The following is a 19837-nucleotide window of genomic DNA, read 5'->3' on the forward strand; positions in this document are numbered from 1 at the left end:
CGCAAAGAAAATAAATGTACTTTCTCTTCTGCTGTTTATTAAAACAGCCCCTTGGAAATTCCTTCCCATGTTTCCCACCCAGCCTATAATAGGCAAGGTCACAAATGGAATCCTTTGGGGTGATGATCAGATTAGCTTCCAGCTGCTACAGAGCATTCTAAGCATCTGCAACACAGAAACAACGATGGGACCAAAGAGAGGAAAAGATGCAAAGAGAGTGGCTGCACATACCTCGGTGAACAGACCAAACCTTGGCAGAAGAAAGGAAAAAATAACACAGGACGAAAAACTAGGAAACAGCCTTTTAAAATCTATTTTTGTGTTTTCAGTTCTGCTTTTCTTGTCCCTTTCTTTGAAGTTTATGGCTTGGCAGGTAGCTTAAAAAGCAAAAGTGTGCCTGAACTTTCCTACCCTTTATTTCTCGTCCTTTTTTTTTTTTTTTTTCTGGAAGCAGAGACTTGAGTTAGGCAGATTGGCCATCATCACTCTTTGAAGGCTTGCAGAAGAACTGACGCAGCACCGTGAAGTTATCCTGGTTCCCCTTTTTTCCTTCACACCCCACATGCCATCTACCAGCAAATCTGGTGTCCCTATTTTTAAAAGTTTTCAGAATCTGACCACTTCTTCCTTCCACCCCTTTCCCACTCCCTACTCCGCACGCCCACCCAACCAGCACCAAGTCACACAGGAATAATTCTGCTGGTCTGAGTCTTCCGCTTCTACGCTTCCCTCTCTGGCTTCTGGCCAGTCTCCTTCCAGCATCTTTAGTGATCAATAAAACAGAGCATGACACTTCTCTGCAAAATCCTGCACTGGGTCCCCAGGTCAAAGTGAAAGCCAAAGTCTTACTGATTCTGTCCAATGAAGCTCATCCTGACTGCCCTGACCTTGTGCCCTACCCCTCTCCTCTCTCACTGCTCCAGCCATGCTGGTCTCTTGGCTGTTTCTTGAAAACATTGTGCACCATCTCACCTCTGTGCCATAGCATTGTCTGGTCCCTCTACCTGTAGTACTCTTCCTGCAAAGGGCCACCGAGCTTGTTCGAAGGTCACCTCATTGAGGCTTGTCTGAGCAGCGTATTTAAATCTGTAGCTTCTCTCCAGCATTTCTTATCCCAGGTTTATTTGCTCTAAAGTAGGTATCACCATCTAATATACTCTATCATTATGATTATGATTGTTTGGTGCTTTTCACTGGCAGAGACAAGCTTCAAAAGGGCAAGTCTTTTCACTGGTTTTGTTCACTGCTGTATCTCCAGCATCAGATTGGGCTCAACAAATCCTTGTGTTCATGGTTTCTAGGCTAGTAGATGAGGTTATGACTCTGTAATGTGCTTCCAGTTGGCAAATGACTCAGAGTAAATGTCTTTAGGACCTCCAAGCCCATGGCCCCAGTAGAGCTGAGTGTCTACCTATGAGATCCCATGAACTTTCTAGAGGTAAATAGGAGAAAAATGGGGTACACCAGCTGTTTGCACTGTAGTGGTGGAAGGCAGGGGAGACACATCAGTTGTCCCCCTCTACACACTTCCAGGGCCAGCAAGGTGCATGTGCAAAGGAGCCCTTTTCATGGGACAGGAGGTTAGGTGAACACAGAGCAGGGCAGGGAAAACTGGGCCTGGGCTTCTTGTTTTTATTAAGCTGCCCCTCATTCATCAAAGCCTAACTCAACGTCCAACCTGAAGGTTTCTCTGCACACACCCCTCTTTTCCAAGTGGAAACCCATCATTCTCATGGCACTTCGTACATGTCACAGCCCCTATTTCAGCTTGCTGTTCACACATCTGCTTTCCCCAGCAGCAAGCAGTCTTTTCTGGGAAAGGGATCTTTCCTCCGCCATCTTTAGTATCCTTGTACAAGTGTCCTAGGATCATACCTTGCCCATCACAGGCCTCCACTGTCTTGCAGTGAAGCTCTCACTATGATCAGCTCTTCCAGAAAGTCAAGCTTCCTTTCAAGCTAGTACAAGTCACAAATTAACACACTGCAAATAGTAAGCAAACTTGTGCTATGTGCTGGGCTGTATTTGGTGAATAATATAGATCTGGCTGGTACCCTTGTAGAGTTCATAACCTAAAGTGAGAAAGACACTTCGGATTTGTGCTCTGATGGATGGTGGAGGCCTTCTTAGGAGAATATACAGGCTCAGAGAATAAGAGTCAAAGTTCCTCCACACAAGATGCCACCTAGCAACTAGAAGAAACAAATCCTCTTTTATTCTACCGACTGTCTTAAGGGAACAGTTAATTCACCTAATAGAGGCAGGCTTAATTTTTATTCTTAAAAGCAACATTTTAAAGAAATTTCTATTTCTTAAAAACAATAATTTCATCTTAAACAAAACTACTAAGAACATAGAATTTTATTTATTTCCAAATCTGTTTTTGAGGTATAACCTCTAATTATTTTTCTAATTTCTGTGAAGCATGATGCAAACCACTTATTACAGGGCCACACAGATATCAGTAAAAATTAAATTACTCTTGTAATATTTTGTAGTGTCTTTAGTAAATATTTTGTTAATAAACCATATAATAGAGAAGATTAACAACATTTAATTGTCATATTAGATTTATAGATACAATCATAGGACTAGTTTCTGTGATGAATGAGAATACATTCATGATTGTACCTCAAGTGGTGACCAAACCCATTATACAATGAAATGGGGCAGCTGAATTTTTTTATTAAGACCTTTTTCCCCCATTCATGTCTACTGCATAAAAAAAGATATTTTCCTCATTTCCTCTACACTCATTAATTGGAATTCTAAAAGTAGTACCTGTCTATTTATTTATTTATTTACATAGTATAAATGTGTGGATATTTCTTTTATTCTATGGGTCCATTATTTATTTGGTTAATTGTTTCAGCCTAGACTCTGGGAGCTCTTTTAGATTGGATTCTGTGTTCAGTCAATATGCTTCATCCTTTTCAAAGCATTTCTTTATTTTCTGGCATCACAAGATGTTTCAATATCATTTTGTATGTTTCCTGGTTCAGCACTTGGAAGTAATAACTTCTCCAGAAGCACTGACTCCTTTTATTGGAAAATGGTATTTAGAAACCAAGATCTGAGAACTATGTGTGCTTACGCCTACTAAGATGTCATTGCTCCTAGGCTTTCTTAGTGGGCAGAGCTAAGAAAAGATATACATGTATATGGAATTATATATATAAATTTCTATAGCTATAGCTGTCTTTATCTATTTATGACTTTTGTGCTTTAATTGTAATAGAAGTAACCAGTATATTTTTCCAGCAGCTTTGTGCTCCATTTAAATAACTGTGTTCCATTTAAATAATTAATTGCTTCATTTGAAAGCCATCCAGATGCAAATGGTAAATGACAAATCCAGTGCCATCTTTTTATATGGTTACCCACATGTGCCCATTCAGGCTTTCTTTAATAATGTTCTAGAATAATGACCTTTGTGGCTACCCATAAAGGATGGATCAGCCCAAATATGAATTGGTTCTACCATCTTTCCTAGCAGGGTCACCTTATCATTAGAAATAAGAATGTGCTTTTGTAATTGGTCTCCCAATTTTCAATCGCATCACCTGCATCCTCCTGATTTACCCTTCACATGGCTTGGAATTCTCCACACTTCTTATTTGTTTTATTTCTTCTTAAGAAGCTTAAGGAATTTGTCTTATTCTTTTTCAAGACTCTGCTTTAGGCATCTCATCCTTCTGGAAGCTTTCTTGAGTCCCTCTCTTTCAACATAGCACCTGATACCTATCCTATTATGGCACTTGTCATAGAGCCTCAAACGTGTTTTACTGACTCTCTCCCCAACTAGACTGTGAGGCTCTCAAGGATAAGGATGCTGTTCTTCATCTGTGCCCTCAATGCTCACTGTCTAGGCTGGTCCTCAGAAGTGTTAGTGAATATAGCAACATCAACACAAACAACAAAGAAGACATTAGTGGGTGTGAGTGTGAGAAGGTGCTCAGATTTTTCACTATATGAAATGATATTCTGAGCTTACCTTCCTTTCTAGGGGTAGGGAAAGAAGGAAAGACTAGAAACACACTGTGGGAAACTTGCCAGATTTTCTGCTTGGTTAATGCTGTGGTTAAGTTTCCTAAGTCTAATAGCATTTATAGTTAATGTTTATCTATTTTCATACACCCCCTTTAAAAAAATAATCTAACTGAGTTCAGATGTAATTGGTATTTTACAAACAAACAAAAAACCTCCCAGCAAGTATCAGATTGCAGAATAGGACGCTTCAGGAAAAGGACCAACTTATTAATCATGGCTGACTCTGATGCTGTTTCAGAGCTGATGTTCTTTATCATTTTCGGACACCTTCTTCATTGTTTTAGGAACTTAATCTTTTGAACATTTCAATCTCAGATATACAGATACAAATGGATCACACAAAGAAATTCTCAGGGGTTTGTCTGATGCTCAGATTTGGAGTTCTGAGCCAGGTAGAGCCTGCTGGAAAGAAGCTTTAAATGTCTCCTTTTGTTCCCATCTCTGGAACTCTCTGAATGTCTAAGAGATAAACGAATGAAGAATCACTTTACTAAAAAGGAAGACCTCATATCCTAAGACCTGCTAGCATTTAACCCAACTACCTCCTAATGGGTATAAAATTTCTCTTCAGAGTCAATTTGTCAAAGCCCATATTTTGGGTATGTCTCTCTGCAAGTGGGTTGTGACATTATTCATTTGGGGAGTTTTGATCTGATTTATTGCATCTGGAAAATAGTAGGTGCTCAAGAAGTATGTGTTGAAAGATTATGATGACCTATATATAAAAAGCAGAATCAGGCAAAATAGTTCTTTTGAGGAACCTAATATTTTGCCCAATCATTTATTTTATTATAAAGTGGGAGATTTTATATTTGGCTAGCAGGTATTCAGTAGTTGACCCTATTTTATGAACATATAGCATCTCTTGACTCCTAGATTTCATAGGTCTATGAATTGTCACTTAATCTGAGTTCTTAAGTTTCTATTTTTATTTTAGTCTTCAACTTTACATTGTAATCTGGTACCTGTAAATCTCATTTGAAACGCGGGTTAGCAGCAGAAGCGCTGGCACATGCGGAGAGTCCTTAACTAAAGGCTTAGAGGCCCATGACTAAAATGAGATGATTTGGTTCACCGCAGGTCTAATCAAAAGAGAAACTTACCATGCGTAATTGAACATGCCAGCTTCTGAATATAACAAATTCCCATCTTTTTTTCTTTTTTTAAAAAAGAGAAAGCTTCATGAGTTGGGGTGGGGGGATTATGTTATTAATTTAAAATAACAGTATTCATGTTTGACTGATGAAGGCAATTTAAATCTTCATCTCTAGAGATTTCAAAAACACACAAAAAGAAGCATCCACAATTTGCCTTCTGCTGCCATTTAACACCTTCTACATATGCAGTGTGGCAAAATCTGCCTCTCTTTGCCAAGTCCAATCTTTCTGCTTTTACTGCTGACAGTTCAGATGATGAAAATAAGATGCAATGAAGTCTGAAAAGCTGGATGTATTCTAATTAGAATTCCTTGGTCCTGTTTTCAGGAAGACTGTGGCTTTACCCACACAGCTCGTTTGGTCTTTCTATCAGACCTGATGCTGGTTACTAGCTGGTTAGTTTGGTTACGCACACAGACTAGGCTGCTGTCTTCCTAAGATCCAGCCCCAGGAAGATGCTTATAAGAATACATCTCTGAAGCAGTAATGTGGCTAGTACTGGTTCACTACATTTTTTTTTTTTTTTTTGATAAGGCCCAGCCTTACAGAGAACATCTATTCAAGTACCCAGAAAAATCCTCTGGTTATGAAAGTTTGAACTGCATGAGCTAAACTAAAACTTGGAATGAATGAAAGATAACACGGTATCAGAAATGGTGTCTGTGCACAATTAGAGCTCCCTGCTTTGGTAACTGCAAGGTAGAAAGCCAACTTGCAGTGTGCTTCTCAGACTTTCTGTAGGGATAGCAATGATCTTGAGGTACGAAGGGCACACGTTGCTGTAGAAATTGCATATTCTGTGTAGGAGACTGACCCTATCATTTAATTTAGAGAGGTCAAATACCTCTATCATAACTGTACCCTGTATTTAACCGAACTTTGGTAAAACTCAGGTTTCTAAAACAAGTAGATTAGAAGGTAGTTATACTACAAAGTCTTATGTGCTTTGTAATGAAGTCAATTTGAATCTCTCTTCAAACAACTTATTTAAATTTACTGTTTGAGGCCCCAAGTGGTGGCTCATGCCTGTAATCCTAGCACTTTGGGAGGCTGAGGTGGGCGGATCACTTGAGATCAAGAATTCAAGACCAGCCTTGTCAACATGGTGAAACCCCATCTCTACTAAAAATGCAAAAATTAGCTGAGTGCAGTGGTGCCTGACTGTAATCCCAGCTACCTGGAAGGCTGAGGCAGGAGAATTGCTGGAACCCAGGAGGCAGTGAGCCGAGATTGCACCACTGCACTCTAGACTGAGACTCTGTCTCAAAAAAACAACAACAACAACAACAACAACAAAAACAAAACAAAACAAGACCTGTTGAGATTCTCTCATTCATTGTTACCGGGAGCGTTAATTGGTGCAATTCTTTTGGAGGATAATTTGACAAATATCTTTCAAATTTTGAAATGCAGATGGTTTTTGATCTGGCATTTCAATTTTCAGAAATTTATTTTATATGTTTATGCCTTCTACTCAGCAGAATGTGCTCGATGGGCAAAGAGGATACTGATGTAGTATTGTTGTAATAACTAAATAAATAAACAAGAACTGAAAATGTCCTAAATGTTCATCAATAGGGGATTGATTGAACCAACCATGCAGTAAAATACTAAGTAGTTGTTAAATGAATGAAAGTCTAACTGTGCTGACGTGGCAAGATCTCCAAGATACAATTAGTAACAAAAGCCAGGTTAGAAAAGAAACTGATAAAACTGGGCATCTCTAGGGAATAAATGGATCTGGGGTAGGAAGGAGACTCATTCTTACTGTCTTTCCTAATGTGGTGTTTGCTTTTTACTTCTGTGTGCATGTAATGTTTTTATAACAAAAAATAGTTACAATTATTTTATGATTTAAGATTTCTACTGTGGTAAATGTTTGGATTTGTAACTAAAAGGGAATATCTATTTTTTCATCATTTTAAAGGTTTATTTCACGAATGTAATAGCACATTAGGAACTATCCAATGTACTATTTGCTATATTTAACCATATTAATAAAGACTTTGGCTATGAACTAGATCAAATAATATACAAGCCTTTTATTTCAGATGCTGTGACCCAGGAATCTACCTACCATAGTCTTGGTGGCAGCTTACTCAAAATGCAAGGTCAAGTTTTTATAGGGTTTAAGTGGACTGCAGACCAATGTCTACCATTACACTTAATAGAAGGTGCCAGGACAGAATCTTGAGCATGGCAAAAGAAGGGGCATCAAAGTGCCAGTAGCTGAACACTGTTTGGATGGAGGCTTCCCTGTCTTCTCCAGAGAAAAGGACTTACTCCCTTCTGAGGCAGGCCATTCCATCTTTGGATATGTCTGTAGGAGAGGTCTTCCTATGCTGGGCTGAACTGTCTGTCTCCGAACTGAGGAAGGCTGATGTACTTCCCTAACCAAAGCTCCCCTCTCCTGGAAAGACAGACCCTACTTTATCATGGCAAGCTGCCCATGGGACCAATTTCAAGCAATAGGCTATAGTAACAGCTTCTAAAACATTTTCAAGTTGTTTCCTAACTACATGCTATATCCTTGTTCACTTCAGCAGAGCTTCCATGTCATTCATCAACAGCCAGATCCTCATATCCAGATGGCCCTGAACGTCCCCGACCTGATTCAATCTCCCACTCCTGACATCAGTAAATCTAGATCCTTCACCTTTTTTTCTGAAAATTCTCTTTGTCTTCTTGCTCCTACTGAAACTTGACTATTTCCCGAAGGCCCCTTTTCTCCTGTAGCCCTTGAAAGTGGCAGCTGCCTGCTCCTCCAAAGAACCTGCTCTCCATCCTGCCCTTCCTTATTGCTTCTAGATAATTTCTCCTCCCTCCTTGGGTGCACAAACCAGTAACTTCACCCTTTCTACCCAAGCTGACTTCCTGGTTTCCCTCCATTGGTTCCTGAAGATTGTAGAACCTAGCTCACTATTTTCCTCTCTGCCCTTACTCCTGTCCCCATCTGTGATGACGTTTTGTAGGTAAGCCCTGCGACACCTGGCTCCTTACCTTAGTACCTTCACCTACTCGCTCCTAGCTCCCTTTGTCCTCATCCATCCACTCCTGCGGTCAGTCCCGACACCTCATCACCAGAAATATCTGTACCACTTCCAAAACCCCAATTCAATATTAAGTTTTTGGGGAGTCAAAAAGCCCCCAATGTGAAGCATCTCACTTTCTGTCCATCACTCTTTTTTCTCTACTATAATGGTTCTCTGATCTTACTGGTCAATTCATTGATGCTCTCACCTTTTCACTGCCCTCCTTTGAACATGTTCTTCACTAGGCTCTGGAGACATCATTCTCTCCTGGTTTTCTTCCCACCTCAGTCTCCCATGCTGGGCCTCCCCTTTCTTCCCAGACTCTAGACTTTGGAGTCCCCAGGGCTCAATTCTTGGCCTTCTCTTCTCTATCAATTAGCTAGGTATTATAGTCCAGTTCTGTAGCTTTAAATAACACGTACATTTTAGGACTCCCAAATTTACATCTACAGCTCTGCCTGACCTCTGTCCCATGCTCCAGACTCCTATATCCACACTTTCTCAACATCTCCATTTGGATGTCTCATAGGCATTTTAAATTTAACATGAGTGCTCAAGCTTCCTCCTATAGCTTGCTCTATTCTCCGTCTTTCCCACCAACACACAGTTATGTGAGATTTCCCTGAACATTAATGAAAGTGAGATTTCCCTGCTGCGGAGAGACTGCAAGTTGCCTATCCAATATCTATTCCCATTTCCTTAATGACATAATTGGGGACAGCTATTCACCCAGTTTAACAAACTACATTTCCAAATTTCCTTGAAACTAGGTAGTCATGTGACTGAGTTTTCAGCAAATTTTATGGAGAGGCTCTTCAGGGAAAGCTCCTTAAAAAGAAGACAAAATATCTAGAGAAAATCACTTTGACCCTTCCTCCTTCCAGGAACACAGATGTGATGGCCGGAGCCCCAGAGCAACCATTTTGGACCATGAAGTGCCCTTGAGGTTACAAATCATTTACTAGGGTGGCAGAGCAGAAGGATGGAAGGAGCCTGGGTCTTGAGTTATCGTGGAGCTGCCAGAGCTGCCATGTATTTTCTGCTACTGGAATTCTTATACTTGAGGGGAAAATACACTTTCAACTTATTTAATTCACTGTTAATTTGGATTTTCTGCTATATATAGCTGAAGTTATCTTGCCTGATGTATCAGTGTATATGACACAATTTCATCCATTCAAGCAAGGATCAAAATGTCCTGTGAAGGTCGCAGAAAACAAGAAGGACTTATTTTAAAATAACATTATTTAGTGTATATATCCTGGGCAATGAAAAACACTGCTGAATGGTATTCCAAAACTCAATTTCTCTTTGAAAAGAATTAGACTATTTCACTGCAACTAAGAACATCAAATGATTGGCTGGACGATGTGACTTTAAGATGCTTTTGTTTCTTTGAAATAATAGGGGTTTTCAAGATAGCCACAGGCCTTATTTGGGACCCCATGATTCATGTAAGACATTATTAGTTTTTCAGCTTGGTAAAGGGGCAGTTGATTGCCATGAAACAGTAGGCCTAACTTAATTATGGAAAAGGTCATTATAATTTATCCTTGATATAAAAATTTTTCTACTTTTTTCTCCCTTAGACAAATGAACAAAGATTGACTTTTTAAATAGTGGTGAAATTATTTTTCTGGAAATGTTTTTGGTTAAATGGCAGTGAGTTTAGGACCATACAATGCAGACAGCTTTCCCCACATATTGCTTCAATGCAAGATACTAATTGGGATATTTGTTTACCTATCTACCCACCTACATGTCTCTGTGAAACATTTATCTTCGAGGAGCAAAAATGACTAATTCTGTATACTGCCATTGGTGGAAAAGTCTTTTCTCGTTTTAGTCCATTTTCCCCATCACACAAACTTTCCTACTTTTGAAGAAGCATTCTATATTATTATTTAGAGTAATTTTAGGAAGGAAGCCAAATTCAATTTATTTAGAATTTTCTGGAATGAGAATGATATGAAATTTGGGTGTCTTCAGATGAGAAACAAGATACGTGTTATTGACTTTAGAAGTTGGAGACTGCTCTCCCAAAAATACGCAGTATCACTGTATGAGAAGATAAGGTGATTGCTGACCATGTAGAGGGAGCTGAAGCTATCAAATGCCATTTTCGTCCCCAGAAACATCTTGTTACAGAGGTAAAGTCCCTGGGAGGAGTAAAGTTCACTAATTTATCATGTCTAGCAAAATGTCTTGTTCAGAGAAGGTGCCCAGTTATTACTAAGTGAATCTGTTAGCACAGGTGGCAGGAAACACAGGGTGTCATCTTGGGACACATGAACATGGCAGTGGAGACATCATCACCTACCAGGCACAGTGCTGTGGGCTTTATGGATTCTGCCTGCCCTCATTTCCTAAGGCTAAGAAAGATGCCTTCCACTGGACTCTTACAGCACCTAGGGTCTACTCATCTCTCTGCCTGTGTCTCCCACAAGATGATGAATTCTTTAGGGGAACTGTCTTTAATCTCTTCCACTCTGACCCCAGTCCAGCACCTGGTACATACTGGATGTTGATGAAAGAATGCATGAAGGAATGAATAAATAAATGGCTAAAATTCAGATTGGCTTGGGGTGGGAGAGGAGGTTGAGTATGGCCCCAGGAGCTGCTTCAGTGAGGTTCTAGGGAACCTTAATACTGAGGGTGATGGGGGAGGGGGAAAAGGCTTGGAGGGCAAGGAGAAACTTTTCAAACATCATGACTTTGTCTTGCATGCGAGATTAAGTGTATGGTTTTATTAAAACAATCTTTTCATGGCAAAGTGTTCATGTAGGGGGAAATGCTTTCTTCAATAGCTCATTGTCAACCACACCATGATGCCCTCATTCTTAGTCTATGGTCTCCATCAGGTCTTCCTTCCCACTCCCTATGCTGTGGCCAATTCCATCTGTCTCTGTTCCGCTCCCCATCTTGTACAATAAGCTGCAGTGGAGCCCAAAGGGCAGGGCTTTGGCGGCCTTTGAACTCACAGTCCTGAGCTCAGGGTCTGCATCACCACTCACCACCTCTGTGTCCCAAAACAGATTACTTTGTTTCTCTGAGTCTTAGTTTCCTTAGCTAATAAAATAATTCTTTGAGCCTTGATTTTCTCCTCGTCAATAAAATCTACTTTTTGTGATCATTATGAAGATAATGATATAGAATATTTATAAGCCCACAGCATTGAACCCAGCAAGTTGGAGGCACCCAGTGAATGCTGGTGTGTGCTCATCCCTTCATCCCTTTCTTAGCCTAGAAGGTCACCCTCCTTTTCTGACTTACCTCCTATTTACTGATTCTTTAGAGCCCGGTTCAAAGATCACCTTCTCCATAAAATCTCCTCCCACACCCACCCAACTTCCATGGAAAGTAAGCTTTCCTCCCCTGTAGTCTGTCATCTTCTGAACACTTGTGGTACTTACCACTTTCTTCCCGGTGTCTCAGTGATTGCTGTGTGTTATTTTTTCCCCTAGTCTGTAAGTTCCATGATCAAATCACCCACCCTTTACTCTTGTTTTCCCAAAGCACCTAGCAGAATAATTTGTACACAACAGGTGCTTAAAAACAATCAATGGAATATGTGTAGCACAAGTCTCTATATTCAGAAATCATCTTTCAATTCTTTTTTGGATATGGGGTGGCATATATAAAGCATCTTTCCATTGGGTCCACTTAAGGAAAACAACCACCACCAGCCAGGCTTCATTACAAGTAGCTGTCCTCACACAACATCCAGAGAATTTCCTGGAAACAGTTATAGATAAGGACTTGTCACATGGGCAGTCACAACAAATTCCTGCTCAAAAGCTAGTCACAATTCTAAAATTGTGCAAATGCTTAAATGGAGGAGGTATTTCTCAAAGGCTAGCTAGTCCACAGTTACTGCCCCAAACACCTTTGTCTATGTTATACTTCCTTAAACTGTACAACATGAAAGTGACATAAGTCACAGATACTAGACTTGTTTTCCAGTGGGAGGGAAGAGGCTCTTGAGAGTTTGAAGAGTTGGCCAAGCCTGGCTTCTACCAGGTCTGAGGTTACTGAACTGACTTTGAGCCTTTTAGATGGAGTATCAGATTGAGGTTTAAGCCAGACGTGGCTTGTCATGGAGGCAGCTGTCAAAGGATGTGATTTTAGGTGGCTGGATGGAGAGCTGCTATTCCAGAATATGCTTTTTCTAGTACTTGAGAGGAATTGCTATACATTTAGAAGGTTTAAAAATCTTTCCAAGGTTCCTGTTCTTAGCCAGCATTTCCAGAAAGGTTCCACAAGAGGCTTCATATCAGAAAGTCTGGGAAACACTGCCTACTCCATCCTTCTTTACAATTTATTATATGCTGCAGTGCACAGCAGCATATTGAGAACTCTGAGAAGTTACATGATAAAGACACCTATTTGGCCAGGCACAGTGGCTCCTGCCTGTAATCCCAGCACTGTGGGAGGCCGAGGTGTGTGGATCACGAGGCCAGGAGTTTGAGACCAGCCTGACCAACATAGTGAAACCTCGTCTCTACTAAAAATACAAAAATTAGCTGGGCATGGTGGCACACGCCTTTAATCCCAGCTACTCAGGAGGCTGAGGCAGGAGAATTGACTGAACCTGGGAGGTGGAGGTTGCAGTGAGCCAAGATCGTGCCACTGTACTTCAGCCTGGGTGACGCAGTGAGACTTTGTCTCAGGAAAAAAAAAAAAAAAAAAAAAAAAAGGAAAAGAGACCTATTTAACTTAACTCAGAAACTCTCTTATTTATGGAATCAATCTTGCTTGTTTTTTCTTTTTTCCTGGTTGTTGCAAAATTCCTAGTGTCATCATATGAAACTGGTATTTCATAGAACACACCTTTAAAATGCTGCCTTTGGAATTATTACCTATCACTGTAATGGGGATAAATTTTCATCTAAGAATGGGACACAAAGGGATATATGGAGGGGATGGGAAAATCAAGAGAAGAATGAAGTATGCCAATGGTGACCAGGGAGGGCCACCAAACACAATTTGACAGTTTTGCTCAGGGCCAGCCATAGCTCTCATTTCAGACATGATTCTGACTGTGTTTTCCTGCTTCCAAAGCCTAGTTGTTATCAAGTGATATAATCAGATTGGAAGTGCAATTTTTCATCTTCATCTGATCTTGAATTGTCTGGTGTAGGGAGGGAAAAAAGGGAACACTTGGATAACATTTGCTCAGATGGATGTGAGAAGAGGAAGGAAAGGAGAAGGGGATGGCAGGGAAACAGAAGGTAGGTGGGAGGTAGGACATTCATGATAGAGGGTAATGGACAGGATGGAGGAAAAAGAGAAAGTAACGGGCTTGACAGGTCAGGCGGATGCCAACAAATCCACCCCACCTAAGCCAAGAATAAAATAACAGCTGGGACGGGAGTCTTCCTTAAAGGTATAACTAGCGCTTTCTAGTCCTTGGTAGCAGGTACATTCCTACATGTAGGGTTCTGCTGTTGGACCGCTTGCTGCCCCTGGGTCTACATTTCCCCAAGCTGTTGGTAGGGCCCAGTCTGAGATCCCAGTAGTGGCCTGCTGTTTTAGAAACTATCACAGTTGTTAATTTAGAGCACGGGGCTAGCAATAGAGAAGGGCCTAGGTGCTGTCCAAAAGCCAGAGTGGAGAGGGGCCGGGAAGGGGCTTCCTCTTACCTACGGTTGTCGGATATTCCACTTCTTGCATGCAAAGCAACTAGGAGATCTTTGGCAAGCTAAGGCAGCTTAGAAATATTAGAAGCTGAAAGCAAGATATGCAACACATTTGGGAGTTTCTCTCTCATGCTGAAGAATAAAATGAACTGATTCCTCTACTAGGGTACTTTTCGATTGCTTGTTAGTATCCATGTAAAAGTCATGTAAAAACATTAAATGTTTTCATAACTTACAAATATTGTATATTATTCAAAAGGTCACAGCATGTGTAGGATGAAATAGGGGATAAGGCCATAGGATAACTCCCTTAACAAGAATTCAAAATCTTCACATTGCTGTTCCATGGTGACCCTAAATCAGAAAAGAGATTCTTTCTGGGACAAGGCTGTGTTCTGGATGCCTGGAATTCATTAATAAATACATTTTAAATAAATCTCTACTCAGAGAAAATGGTTAAAATCATATGCCCATCCTCATGGTGTGGGAACCCTCATGTAGACAATGCTACTGGCTGGAAGGGTGGACCCAGCTTCTCAAAGTAAGGCTTTTATCTGATCCATTAGGGACTGCAGGGTCTGAGGGCGTGAGCCTGGAGTTCTCTGCCTCAGAATCAAGTGTCTAGCTGGTTCTGGGTACAGAAGTCATTTCAGATCTTTCATTCTTTTGCTTAAATCAGAAAATCACCAGAACATACATCTCCCTTTGAAATAAAGGACACATTAGAAAAGTGTTGGATGAATGTTTCTACATGTTGTGTGAGCATGTGGGGGAAAAGTACTGGCGCAGTAGGTGTTTGTGTTTACATTACTGACACCATTTCTCTGAGTGTATTATACAATTATGATGGTTTGAATTGTTTGAATGGAATAACATGATTACCCATGGTATTGCACGTCTCCAATTCCAAATAAACACAATGACAAAAACTAGACAAAAATGCAGAAAGAAGAGTAAGTCACACAATGTCACTGAAGTCATGCAGAGAAGGAAAAAAAAGAATAAAAAATGGGCAAGCAACAGACGCCATAAATGAAAAAAAAAAAAAAGCCAATGCATACAATTCTAAAATCATTCTTACCTTCTTCAGTCATTGTGTCATAATATTTTAGTTTTCCATATGATCCAAGTTCTACAACATCACAGTAAAAGACACAAAGATAAGGAACGAGCTATAATGCAAGAACTTTGTTTTTACACATTTTTAATTAATCAGATTCAGAGTTATACTGTCAAATTTTGCAATCGTAACTATATGGAAATGTGAAAACATGGGCCATGTGGCAGACAGCTTTCACGGCCCATTTTCAGATATCACTTTAAATATATTATTCTACTGGGGATAGAGTGTGCCCTGCATTACAGAATAGGGCACAGTTATCTTAACATCCAATAAAACAGAGTACTTGGCAAAGATAGCTTCACCCCATGTCTATTGTAACCCTGTAATTTTTATAGAGGTGACACTCCAAGAGAAAGGGACTGAACAAGGACAATGTCCAGGCTCATGGAAGCTTGCAGACACTGCGATTCCTTGGCATGGAACAGGAGTTCAAGGTCATTTCACAGCTTTTCTCCAACAGAACCATTTCCTAGAGAAAAAGGAAGGCTACCTAGGAAAACCTAACATGAAAAACCACGTTCTAAACTTCCCCTTCTCTTCTTATCTTGTGTTTTAGACAGACAACACAGAGTGCTCTGGGAGGAAAAAGGAGGCATGTACCCAGGGAAGACCACCAGCTCAGGCAGGTGACAGGGCAGCCACAGCTCCAGGACCACAGCATTGGTGGCTGGCAAGGCAAGGACCAGCAGATCCTCCTCTGTGTACAGATCATCAATGAACCCCCCTGTAATGGAAACCCCTGGCAGACTGTGATCTGTTTTGAGTGAGCTGGTGGAAGTGGCAGCTGTAGTGAGGGGAGAGAAGAGGTGGGGATGTATCATTTCTTTTTTCTTACTTCAGTTTTAAAATAACAACTTTTATCCTTGTTTGTCTGAAAATTCTAGATTATTTTAAGCAGTTTTGTGAGCAGGTTAAAAATATTCTTTTCTGGTCATAACATCACTCTCCCAATAAATGTCAAGACATTAATTAGACTCAAGAGATATTCCCGTGATTCTGCAGAATGCTCCCATGGTCCATTAACTGGGCCAGCTGCTGGGAATCCTCATATGGATCAACTTAAAATTGATGGGTTTTGTGTGCAAGATGAAGCATCTAGCTTAAAATGCAATAATAAATATTCTTGTATTTCACATTTAAATGATACATCATTTATACATTTTTCATGTGCCTAGATTTCTATCTAAAACTGTTTTAATACACCAGTACAAAATTATATCTTGGGGAGAAAAATCACCACATGTTTATGTTTCCACAAAGAGCTGCCTATTCTGGCTTTTGTTGGACATATTACAAAAGATGCAGGTGCTTCAACAAGAAATTGAATTTTGTGTAAATAAAAAGAAATTTTTTTTCGTGACTTTTGGGGACTGCCACCAGTGAAATATATATATATATATATATATATATATATATATATATATATATATATATATACACACATGCATATATATATATATCTATATATATATACACACACACATACATATATATGCATATATATATGTATATTCTGGTATTTTAAGAACAGTTTTATATATTTGACATTGCACAAGTTTGGAATTCTTAAATGACCTAAATACTTTCATAAATATAAAACATATAAATCTGAAACATATGTTCCTAGTGGTTTCACACATAATATATGTGTTTGTATGTGTGAGTAATCTTGCAGGAGATTAACAAATCATATCAGCCAACTAATTGTTTTCTGACCTTTCTTCCTTCCCCGAGGTAAGCAGTGGAATAAGCAGCTGGCATTCTCTACCATTTGCTCAGCAAACAGAATGTGGGTGGCTCTGTGTTTGCAAAGTTGGGTATAAACTATATTCTACGCAGTGACTATACACCATTGCATTTTTATAGATCCGTTTTTGTAGACGCAAACCTCTCTGTATGCACACACCTGTTTTCATGTATCAATCCCAACTGTCAAACATCTGCTTGTGGCAGATGATATTATTCCTCACCTCATCTCCTGCAGAATCAGGTATAAATACATTCATACTGTTTAATTATCGCTTTGTTTTTACATAGTTGGAATCGGAACTGTACATATTGGACAAAGCTCATACATTTTTGCCAATGTGGCAATGTCTAGATCGCTTCTTAGCTGCTTCCCTGCATGATGAGTGGGACAGAGGGACAAGAACTAGGCAGAACATAATGAAAATGAGGCTAATGATGGTGGAATAGAAGGAAGAAGAGTAGTGAAAACCTGAGTAACAGCAGGTGATGTGGCAACTCAAGGCACAGTGAGGCGGCAGCAGAAGGGGATGGTATCTGCCCACACAAAGGGAACCATGTTTGCAGCTTACTGAAGAAAAGTTAGAAAAGAATGGAGATGGAAACCAGCCTGCTAGAATACAGTCTGTAACACTAACAGCAACAAGATGGTGAGATGGTGAACTCAGCAGCAGCATCCTAAGGAGGGTGGGGCAGCAACTCCAGGAACCACGAGGCCCTCTTCCCTGAAGCAGGGACTCAGGAGGCACAGGAAGAGGAATGACATGCAACCAGCAAATACATCATGCATGCATAAACCAGAGCCCATCATGCACCTGGCTGGGGTCCTACAGGCCACGATACCTCCTGGAAAGTGGCCTCAGTAACTGTCTATTGATAGCCTGTGGCCAGACCTGCTCTCACTGAGAGGACTTGGGAGGCATAAATGAAAACTCACCTGCATAGGAACATGACTTGCAACCAGCACACTCCCGATAATGAATAACCAAGGCACCTTAAACATAACTGGATTAGGAATCAAACTGGGGCTAATCCAAGGTTAGTTTTGGGGCTAACAGGAGACAGAAGTAAGGGAGTTCAAGAGCGTATTATTTAACATCATCTAGCCTGTTTATTTTATCAGTGAAGCAAGAGGCAGCCAGAACTGGAAGAGCCATACGTCACCTATGAATGTCATTCTGGGTACCACCTAGTGCCTTTTCTCTATAACATTTCTCTAAGAAGCCCATACAGATGGAGAAGAAATTCCAGAACCCTGTGGTCAGTGTTTGAGATGAGCCTGTAATCCGATGGTGAATGCTGCCCATCATAGAATCACACTCGCCTTCATGCCACTGTGGCAGAGTCCATGTCACTTAGCTGTGATGATCCCATGACTAATTTTCTCCTTTATGTATATTACTACCAGTCTAGCTCTGTATCATACTAGCCAAAAGAGTGACTTTTTTGTTTTGTTTTAAATTTCATTTGGGGGAGGAATAAAAGTTGCCCATTAGATGTAACAATTCCCAATTATCTCACAGGGGCAGGTCTCAATTATAGAGAATATGGTGGAAGTTCTGAAAGGTAGGTTACGATCACAGAGGGAGGTGCCAATGTAATTACGTAGGAATTATCATCCTCGAACAGTGAACAATAATGTGTGGTCATTACTGTGGATCATGCAGATGGTTCATAATGAAATGCCCAAGCGAGTCCCCAGATTCTGCAATTTCTTATAAATTTGCCAGCTAATTTTCAGCTTTGCTTCTTTGTGGTGTTGCTTAGCAATATCAGTGGTTACTGATTTCTGTCCTGTGAGGAGCTGACTCAGGCCGTATTTCACCTTATTTTACATGCTCTGGATGATCAAGCAAGAAAAATGGGACCTAGATGTGCTGTTCTGCTGCTTTCCTTTTGATGTGGGCTAGGAAGGGGGAGAGTGCAGGACAGAATAGCCAGGTTTTTGAAAAGGATTTTTAAAGAAAAGCAATTAGCAACCTAGACAAGAGAATCAACCCCAAACAATCTGCCTTTTATGAATATCTTTCTATTGTATAATTAAAAATCTCAATAACAATCTTAAGATAATTTTAAACATGACACTTTCTTAGAATATATACATATTTTTTTCCTTTTTCACAAAGTCCAAGAGACAAGAGATGATACAGCATGACGGTTGCATGCATAGTTTACAGCCTTACAGACCTTGACTTGACAACCGGGTCCGCCACTTGCTAGCCGTGAGACTTGGGCAAATTACCTAATTTCTTTGAGATTTAGTTCTCACATTTACATAAATGAGAACAATACTAGTTGTCTTATAAAATTGTGGTGAGAATTACAGGCACTTAACCTGTAACTGGCAGGTAATATTCACTAAATATATGGTAAGTATTATTACGACTTTAATGCATCAGTTGGTTAACCTTCAAATTAATCAGGAAGCTCCCATACATAGTACTCTTCTGATCTTCACAAATCAGAGTGAACTTGGTATCAAGAGACCTTATCACTACAGTGCAGAACAAGGCGATCTTGTGGCACAGTGGAAATTTTGGAGTCAACAGATATGGGTTCTAATCCAGACTTTGCTTCTTATTAGCAGTGTGACTTTGTAGTAAGACAGCCTTTCAAAATCTTAGTTTCCTCATCTGTAAATGGGCCAATTCTAGTATCTCCCTCAATATGTTGTCGCAAGGAGCTCTGTGCTATGCTCGGAACATTGGAAGTGCTCATATACATGGGACCCATCATTCTATGATTGGGCCCCAGCTAGCAAGTGATGAGTTGCCCAGACTAAGATAATATGTTGCAAGTGACCACCCAGGATTTGAACCTTGTTTCTAACATCCTTTTCACGAGTTTATATTGGAGAAGAAACAGGTAAAAAGAGAATGACAAAAATAATGACCAGTGATGTCATGCTAAAGGAGGTCTGTGAATGTCATTTACATCCTTTTGTATAATCTAACATCAGGCACATTGAGATCTGATGTCAGCAACATTCGTATTATTTAAAGAATGTACAACTCAGAGAAAGAGATAACATAACAATCATTAAGTTTTGGTTTTTAAAAGGAAAACTCAAAAGGGACTTTAGCTATTTAG

General features: G+C 40.1%; 1 protein-coding gene across 2 annotated transcripts in view; it reads right to left on the minus strand.

The window, feature by feature from the left end:
• Positions 1-19837, minus strand: part of SLC24A2 (solute carrier family 24 member 2) — a 306778-nt gene that overhangs the window by 105086 nt on the left and 181855 nt on the right. The window contains exon 5 of one of the 2 annotated variants that reach the window (XM_010338722.3): positions 14960-15010. The exons of the other annotated variant lie outside the window; for it this stretch is intronic. Within the exon in view, the coding sequence (XP_010337024.1) occupies positions 14960-15010 (51 nt within the window). The remainder of the gene's footprint in view (positions 1-14959; positions 15011-19837) is intronic. 2 annotated transcript variants of the gene reach the window in all.

This window comes from Saimiri boliviensis, chromosome 2 (genome assembly GCF_048565385.1).
Source record: "Saimiri boliviensis isolate mSaiBol1 chromosome 2, mSaiBol1.pri, whole genome shotgun sequence".
Taxonomy (NCBI): Eukaryota; Metazoa; Chordata; class Mammalia; order Primates; family Cebidae; genus Saimiri; species Saimiri boliviensis.